General features: G+C 46.0%; 1 protein-coding gene across 1 annotated transcript in view; it reads right to left on the bottom strand.

The window, feature by feature from the left end:
- Positions 1 to 722: 722 nt before the first annotated feature.
- The window catches only part of LOC135106405 (uncharacterized), a 64,335-nt gene continuing 56,473 nt past the window's right edge, over positions 723 to 8,584 (bottom strand). Inside the window, exon 3 of the mRNA XM_064015403.1 lies at positions 723 to 3,288. Within this exon, the coding sequence (XP_063871473.1) occupies positions 3,137 to 3,288 (152 nt within the window). The 3' untranslated portion in view covers positions 723 to 3,136. The remainder of the gene's footprint in view (positions 3,289 to 8,584) is intronic.

Below are 8,584 nucleotides of genomic sequence, written 5' to 3'. Positions count from 1 at the left end.
GTCTACCTGGATACCGTCCTGGGTACCACCTGTAATTATATCCCACCTCCGTCTACCTTCTGTCTACCTACCATCTTCATTACATGTTCCCCTGTCTGCCGTCACCACCTAACCCCCTTGCTGCAAACTTCCTCCACTATCTCTCCACCTACCTTCCTTATTCACCACCTGGGGATCATATTTCACCACTACATGTGTACCATCTTCACCACCACCTTGTTACCTGGCTTCCATCTTCACCACCTGCCTACCTTGCCATCTTTCCTCACCACCTTGCCGCTCCTTCCTCGCGTCCTCGCCACCTGCGGGTCACCTGTGGGTCCTCTGGAGCGGCGCCACCTACGTTCCCTCTTATCATCATGAAGGAGAGGCCGGGCGTACCTACACTACCATCCCCGCCCACTCCCAGCATTCCTCTTCCTCCCACTCCTCACTCCTCACTCCTCACTCCTCCACGCCTTTGCTAACTCTCTTCTTCTTCTTTCCTTCTTTGTTTTAACGACTTGTCTCTTTTTTCATTATTTTTTTTTCGTTTAAGTTTTATGTTTTGTATCATCCTCCTCTTCTACGTCGTTCTCCCCTTCCTTCTCGTCCGCTTCCTCCTCCTCCTCGCTAATATCAAAGTTCTTTTTTCCTGTTTTTTCTTCTTTTTTTCCCTCTCATGTGCCCAAAGTTTACGTTTCTTTGTATATTTGTTTTCCACGTCTCTTCCTCGTTTATAGTGTGTGTGTGTGTGTGTGTGTGTGTGTGTGTGTGTGTGTGTGTGTGTGTGTGTGTGTGTGTGTGTGTGTGTGTGTGTGTGTGTGTGTGTGTGTGTGTGTGTTTGAATGTGTATTTGTGTGTGTGTGAGTGCGCGCGTGCGTGCATCTGTTTCTCAATCATATTCATCGAGTCATTTGTTAATTCCTCTACTCCCACACACACACTTCCGTGCCTGCGCATCTTTCTCCCCTTCTCCCCTCACCCTGCCTGCCTCCCTAACCTCACCTCACTTCACCCGTACAACCTGGGGGAGGGGAAGCGACCGACCGGCCTTGTAGTAATTGTGGTTGCCCACCAGACACCTCATGAATGTTAGATGTCCCTACCACCACTACTACTACCACTACTACCACCATCACTACCACAACCACCACCAACACGAGCACCACCACCACTAGACCTTCAAATTCCTGCCTGCTCCATCTAGATGCAGGAGGTGTGAGGCGACTCGGGGCGAGGCCGGGAAGTGTGAGGCATATATGGCAGGCCAGGAAGGGAAGGGACAGCGGGGCGCGGCGAGGCAGCAGGTTTGGGAGAAGGAAGGAGGAGATGAGGCAGGTGAGGCAGGTGAGGCAGGTGAGCTAGGTGGATTCCTCTCGTTCCAAAATAATCTTCCCCGCCGTGCTGATAGTGTATCTAGGGATGGTTCGTGTGTGTGTGTGTGTGTGTGTGTGTGTGTGTGTGTTCTGCTAGTCAGTATTTTTTTTTGTGTGTGTATGTGTAGCTATATTGCGTCTACGTTGTACACACACACACACACACACACACACACACACACACACACACACACACACACACACACACACACACACACACACACACACACACCTGGACTAGAACTGTAACACGATACGTACAAGTACAGGAACTTTTTTTTATTATGTCCGTGCCAAATAAGGACAGCAAAATAATCATGACGCACGTGTTATTATCACTATTGTATTTTTCGTGCATGCTGTGGTGCGTGAGGCTGGCAATGGAAAGCCTCAAGAAACCTGGAAATTTTGAAGCAATAGTGGTAAAAAAGAGAGGAAGAGAGACAAAAAATGCAGACGGTGAGACTGTTGATGTTATGGCTTGGAAGGAAGAGAAGAGACGAGGAGAGAAGAGGAGAGGAGACGACAGGAGGCGAAGGGGGGAAGGGGAGTGAATGGGAGAAACGAGCGGTGGTGGTTGTACAAGCGAAAAAACCGAGAGAAACAACAGCAGTGACAACAACAGTAACACGACGCGGGTCCGGGCGGCGCGGAGGGTGTGGCTGCTGGAGTGTGGCTGTAACTCTCACCTGGCTGTCCGTGGGGCGGGAAGGTGTAGGGGCGAGGGAGGGAGGACGAGGATACGAGAGGCTTGAGTCAACCCCTCTCCCCCTCCTTAGCTCACCTCACCTCACCTCACCACACACCTCTGCATTGAACCCTCCCTCCTGCACCTCCTTCCCTCCCTTTTTATTTTTCCTCTCTTTTTCCTTCTTTCACTTCCCTCATCGTGGCATTCCTTACTCCTCTTTTCCCTCTTTCACTTTCTACCTCTTCCTTCTTACACTTCCCTCCTCTTGGTCCGTACCCTCCTTTTCATTCTCCTTTCAATTCCCTCCTCCTCCTCCCTCCCTCCTTACCTGATGCAACTGCGGGTCAGGTGAGGTCGCGCAAGGGGGTCATGTGTCACTCTCTGCAGGTCTGGACAGCGGGGGGCCGTTCTGTTCTCTCCTACCCCCCACCCTGTCTCCTCCTCCTCCTTCCATTGTGCGTCCACTGGTGCTTCTCGCAAGATCACATAAACCTTAGCTAATCGGAGGGAGGTAATGCGAAGAGCGAGCACTGAGGAGTGACGTATGCGTGGATTGTTATGAAGGGAGCTAGATGCGGCTTTCGAGTGTGTGTGGGACGGAAGAGTGACATGGGGTGTACATAAGTAAAGATTTATGGTGTTGTTCCAGTCTTGCTCTGAATTTTCCGTGAATTTTTGTGGTATGTAGACTTGAGGTGAAAATGTTATGATGTTATGGTTTCTCTCTTCATTTTTGTCTGTGTTACCGATAAATATGAGAAAAAATAAGTGTCATAACGTCACCAGTTTATTTACTTTTTTTTTGTTGTTGTTGTTCGTTTTTACTAGTAAGCCTGAGTGAGGTAAAATTTCTATAAGGCAGTATCTGTATTTGTAGTTGCAGTATATATTTTATTTCCTTTCTCACATGAAAGTAAAAACATAATAGCATTAACTCGACATAAGCTGCGCATGTTGCTATACACTTCAAACCATTTACAATTTGGAATCTAATGGGAGAGTTACACACTTTCTTTTTACCCGCTTTTAATATCAGAATTGGAGGAAAAAAGTGTAGTAATAAAACACACAAACTTACATAAAAGTCTTAGCAAACACTCGTGTATATTTTACGCAATACATGCACTGCTTCTGTTGACTGTCTGGGTTGTTGTTTGGCTGCCTCATATGAAGCCGCGGGTGATGAGAGTGATGGGGAGTGATGCAAGACGAACGGAGGCCCCGCCCTGAAGGTCCAGCCTCAGGAAAGGGGAGAAACTCATAAAAGAACCTCACTCAACTCGATAGGAAGGCATGTTTTTTTATCAAGGGAAAATTACTCATAAAAGGAAAAAAATGCAAGATGAGGAAGAACACGAAAGAGAAGGAGGAGGAGGAGGAAGGAAGAAAGAAAGAAAAAAGGAAAAAGAAAGAAAGAAAGAAAACAACAACAGCAACAACATCTATAGCAATAACAACAACAGCAACAACAACAAACAAAAAGAGGAACAACAACAAATAAGAGAAGCTGTTAAAAAGGAGAGCTGCTATTAAAAAAGTGAGAACAAGAGAGAGAGAGAGAGAGAGAGAGAGAGAGAGAGAGAGAGAGAGAGAGAGAGAGAGAGAGAGAGAGAGAGAGAGAGGGGGGTGGAGTCCGGTTGAGTGTTAAGTGGATAATTAACAGGAATACCTTTGGCTCGTTAGGTAATTAGCTCAGGTGACAGGTAAGCCCCGGTGACATCCCCTGAGTTGGGGCGGCAGGAAGCGAGCTGTTACCTGTGGGCGTCACGGGGCGTCACGGCAGGTATTTAAACACTGTAATATCCTCACAGGTACTGATTTCCCTACCAGGCGTGACATTAATCCTTTCCTACCTGATGTATTAAGAAATGCACAAAAAATAGCGAGAAGTAACGGGTGCTGATATTTATTTATTGACTTTCTCATTCAGGCATCGTTTTATCATTGCTTCCCTCCTCCTCCTTCTCCTCCTCCCCCCATTCTCTTCCTTCTCCTCTTTCCTCTTCCTCTCAAGCATGACGTAACACATGACACCCGAATCTCAAAGGTAAACACGCTCAAGAACAAGTGCGTGAAAAAGATAGGTGATAAGAAAGAAAGAAGAAAAAACTATGAAAGGAATGGAAGGAATGAGGAAGACAGAAGCAGCGACGCGTAACGAGGAAAATAAAAGCGGGAGACTTTTGAGTGCAGTTGAGGCAGCGGGTGTGTCTTTCTTCTATCCCGGGCCACATAGGCAGTGCAAGAACAGATACACAGGAAGAAAATATGTAAGAGAGAGAGAGAGAGAGAGAGAGAGAGAGAGAGAGAGAGAGGAGAGAGAGAGAGAGAGAGAGAGAGAGAGAGAGAGAGAGGAGGGAGGGAGGGAGGGAGGGAGGGAGGGAGGGAGGAAGAGACAGAAAAGAAGAAAGACAGAAAGGAGTGACGTTAGGAAAGAGAAAATAAATAATTCTTACACACGCACACACGCACGCACGCACGCACACACACACACACACACACACACACACACACACACACACACACACACACACACACACACACACACACACACACACACACACACGCGCGCGCGGCACGCACACTCAAGATGCAGTAAAGGCCAAAGTGTGTAACAGCTGTGAGACGCTAAGACGTGCCGCGTTGAGGAAAGCAACAGCAGCACAGCGAAGGTGAAGGAACAGCAGGAGGAATAGGAGGGAGAAGGAAGGCAGGAAGTGGGGAAGGGAAAGGGAGGAGGTATATTTATATGTATGCTCCATCGTAAGAGGACAACAAAGCGACCGAAAAAAAAAATATATTGACCCCATAAATCTGTTGGTTTTAGTGATGCAGGTGTGACAGAGAGAGAGAGAGAGAGAGAGAGAGAGAGAGAGAGAGAGAGAGAGGAGAGAGAGAGAGAGAGAGAGAGAGAGAGAGAGAGAGAGAGAGAGAGTGGAGAATAGGTGTGAAGGAAGGAGCGTTAAGGAAAAGGAGGACACAGGGAGAGAGTAAGAAGGATGTCAAATATATGACACTGTGAGAGAAGGAAGGCTGAAGAAAATATATGGAGGTGGGTATAATAAAAGAGATAATAGCTTAAGTGCATAAAAGAGAAGGAGGAGTAGGAGGAGGAGGAGGAGGACGAGGACGAGGAGGAGGAGGAGGAGGAGCATGTGCAGTGGAACAATAGGTCAAGAGAAACTTTGCCCTCCCTCACCCTTACCCCCAACATTCCTCAGCTTCCTCCTCCTCCTCCTCCTCCTCCTCCTCCTCCTCCTCCTCCTCCTCCTCCTCCTCCTTCCTCTCATACTACTTCTATAAAGATGAAAAATATGCATGAGTGATTATATTTGCAATGCGTCACTGCAAGAGAAAGAGAGAGAGAGAGAGAAGGAGAGAGAGAGAGAGAGAGAGAGAGAGAGAGAGAGAGAGAGAGAGAGAGAGAGAGAGAGAGAGAGAGAGAAATTCCGCAGATAACCACAGTAATTGACTCATACAAAAACGGGTACGTAGGGGTTTTTTTTTTTTTCATTGTTGCCAGCACACCACGCACGTTTACGCCTTATCTGCCTGACGGAATTAAAAACGTTCTCCCCAACACCCGGCCAGTCATCGCAACCTTTAAGACACAGGTAAAATATATATCGCCTTTCATATATATTACCTGCTTCCTGTATACGCACGCACGCTTAGGTGAACTTTTAAGATAAGAGAGAATGAGGAAATATATGACCTTATCTCTCTCTCTCTCTCTCTCTCTCTCTCTCTCTCTCTCTCTCTCTCTCTCTCTCTCTCTCCTCCTCTCTCTCTCTCTCTCTCTCCTCTCTTCTTTATTTTACCTATCTTCTTCCCTTCGCTTCTGTTCTCCTTTCACACCCCGTCGTTTTCCCTCACCCTACCTTTATTTCTGTCTCATTCTTTCTTCTCCCTCTTTCCTTTTCTCTCCCCTCTTTTGTTTCTGCATCCCTACGTCCTCCATTTTTTTTATTCCTTCCATCTTTGTTTTTATTTTTTTATTATTTATTTATTTATTTATTTATTTATATATATATATATTTTTTTTGTCTCACTTCCTCCCTTTCTCCCCTCCCTAAATTTTTCTCCTCCGTTTCTCCATACTTGTTTCACCACAACAAGGAGCCTCGCCCATTTCATCCACTTATCCACACCCATTTCATCCACCCATTTCCACACACCACATTTCGCTTTTCGCTTTTCCATCTAACTCCCCACGTCCCTTTTGCCCATCCACTTCAATTTAGCTCTTCCTCTTCCTGCCCTTTGCTATTCCCCCCCACCCCACTTTCATGTCTGCCACTCAACTACCAGCACCACCAGCACCACCAGCACCACCACCACCTCAATCCCCTTTACGAGTCACTGGGTGTGGGGAAACTTGTCAAGACTGAGTGTGACCCAGTTTTGAAATGCTAGGTCATGTCTGTCTTCCTTTCACTACCTACAACAACTGCTACTACTATCATCACCACTACCGCTGATTTTACTTTCATTACTGCATACAGTTGTTGCTGCTGTTGTTGTTGTTGTTGCTGGTACTGCTGATGCTGCTGCTGCTGTTGCTACTACTACTACTACTACTACTACTACTACTACTACTGCTGATGCTACTGCTGCTGCTGCTGCTGCTGCTGCTGCTGCTGCTGCTGCTGCTGTTACTGTTGTTGCTATATTACTACTTCTACTTCTACTACTACTACTACTACTACTACTACTACTACTACTACTACTACTACTACTACTGCTGCTACTACTACTACTGCTGCTATACTACTACTACTGTACTACCACTACTATTACTACTACTACTAATACTAGTTCTACTTCTACTACTACTACTACTACTACTACTACTACTACTACTACTACTGCTACTACTAATACTACTGCTACTACTGCTGTTGTTGCTACTGTTGTTGTTGCTGCTGCTGTTACTATTCTTGTTGTTGCTGCTGCTGCATGTACAACAACAACAATAACAACAACAACGATAATAATAACATCAAACAGGATGATAACGATAATAATAATAATGATAATAATAATAATAATAATAATAATAATAATAATAGTAATAATAATAATAATTAATGTTAATAACAACAACAACAACAATAATAATAATATCACCAAGCGTTACCATTAGGCAAGAAAATCACAAGAGTGTAACACTGCCTGCGTTACGACACAGCATGCGTCACCCTGCGTGTCTCACAGTGTGCGTCACCCCACCACGCATCCCCTGTCACACCTCCCCGTCACTAAGGTGCTTTGATCAGGAGTGACGGGCGACCTTACCTTGCTAATGAGTGACAGGTGAGGCAGCAGCTAATTAGTAGTATTTTGCTCCTGGATTAATGGTTTTATCCCCGTGTGTATATTATGTTTTGCTCCAGGATGTGTCTTGGCGCTAATTATGCATATATGTATTTTTGCGATTTATCATTTTTTTCTCTTTTCCTCTCTTCTGATTTTCATATTTTCCTGCATCATTCTCGCATTTCTTCTCCATCAGCTGTTTCCTTTCACCTCCAGTGTTTCCTCGCGGCTCATATTTACGCCTCCTAACCTTCTTTCCTCCCTCCCTCCCTCCCTCCCTCCCTCCCTCTCTCCTCGTTTCTTCCCTCCTCATCTCCGCACCTTCTGCTCCCTTCACGACTCTCACTTTCAGTTTCCTCCGTGGCTTCCTCTCACATTTACCTCTTTATTCCCCTATTCCCTTTCCGTCTCATCCTTTTCCATTGCCTCTTTTATCTCACTGTCTCCTTCCTCTACTTTCCATCTCATCCTTTCTTCCTTCACTCTCCTTATCCGTATTCATCCTTCATTTCATCCTCCCCAGTTTTCTCTTATGCCTTATTTCTTTCTTTTTCCCCGTTCTATCTCATCTTCCTTTACCTTTCCCTTCTATCTCCTCTCTTTCCTTCCCCTTCAATCTTCTGTTTTTCCATCCCACTTCCATCTCCTCTCTTTCCTTTCCCCCCCCTCTATTTCATTCTCTCTCCCTCCCATTCAATTCATCCTCTCCCCTTTTTACAGTTACATATCCCTACCCCTTAACTTCACCGCTCGTAATCTCCCCTCTCCCCCAACCATTCCCTTAAGTCCCCCCCATTCCTCTTTTAGGCCTCTACTCCTCTTCTCCCCCCCCCCCTACGCCTCCAGCTTGCCTCTCCCCCCTCCGCGCGTGGTAGGTTAAAGGGTAATAGGCTGCCTTGACAGTCTAAACTCCCTCACAAAGACACATTGTTACTATTGCTAACCAGAGAGAGAGAGAGAGAGAGAGAGAGAGAGAGAGAGAGAGAGAGAGAGAGAGAGAGAGAGAGAGAGGGACAGTATCAGTGGAAGGAGACCAGAGAACGAAGGGGAAACCAAGGAAATTGTAATAACCAGACGAAAGAGAAAAAGGAGGAAGAATGGAAAGACGAGAGTAATAAAGGGGGAAAGAAGAGGACGGAGGAGAGAAAAAAAAAGCTATGAGGAGCAAGAAGGAATTAGAAATGACGGAATTAGTTATCGCTTCTCCCCTTCAACC

This window comes from Scylla paramamosain, chromosome 13, assembly GCF_035594125.1.
Source record: "Scylla paramamosain isolate STU-SP2022 chromosome 13, ASM3559412v1, whole genome shotgun sequence".
Lineage (NCBI taxonomy): Eukaryota > Metazoa > Arthropoda > Malacostraca > Decapoda > Portunidae > Scylla > Scylla paramamosain.
This window is presented reverse-complemented; position numbering and strand designations above follow the sequence as displayed.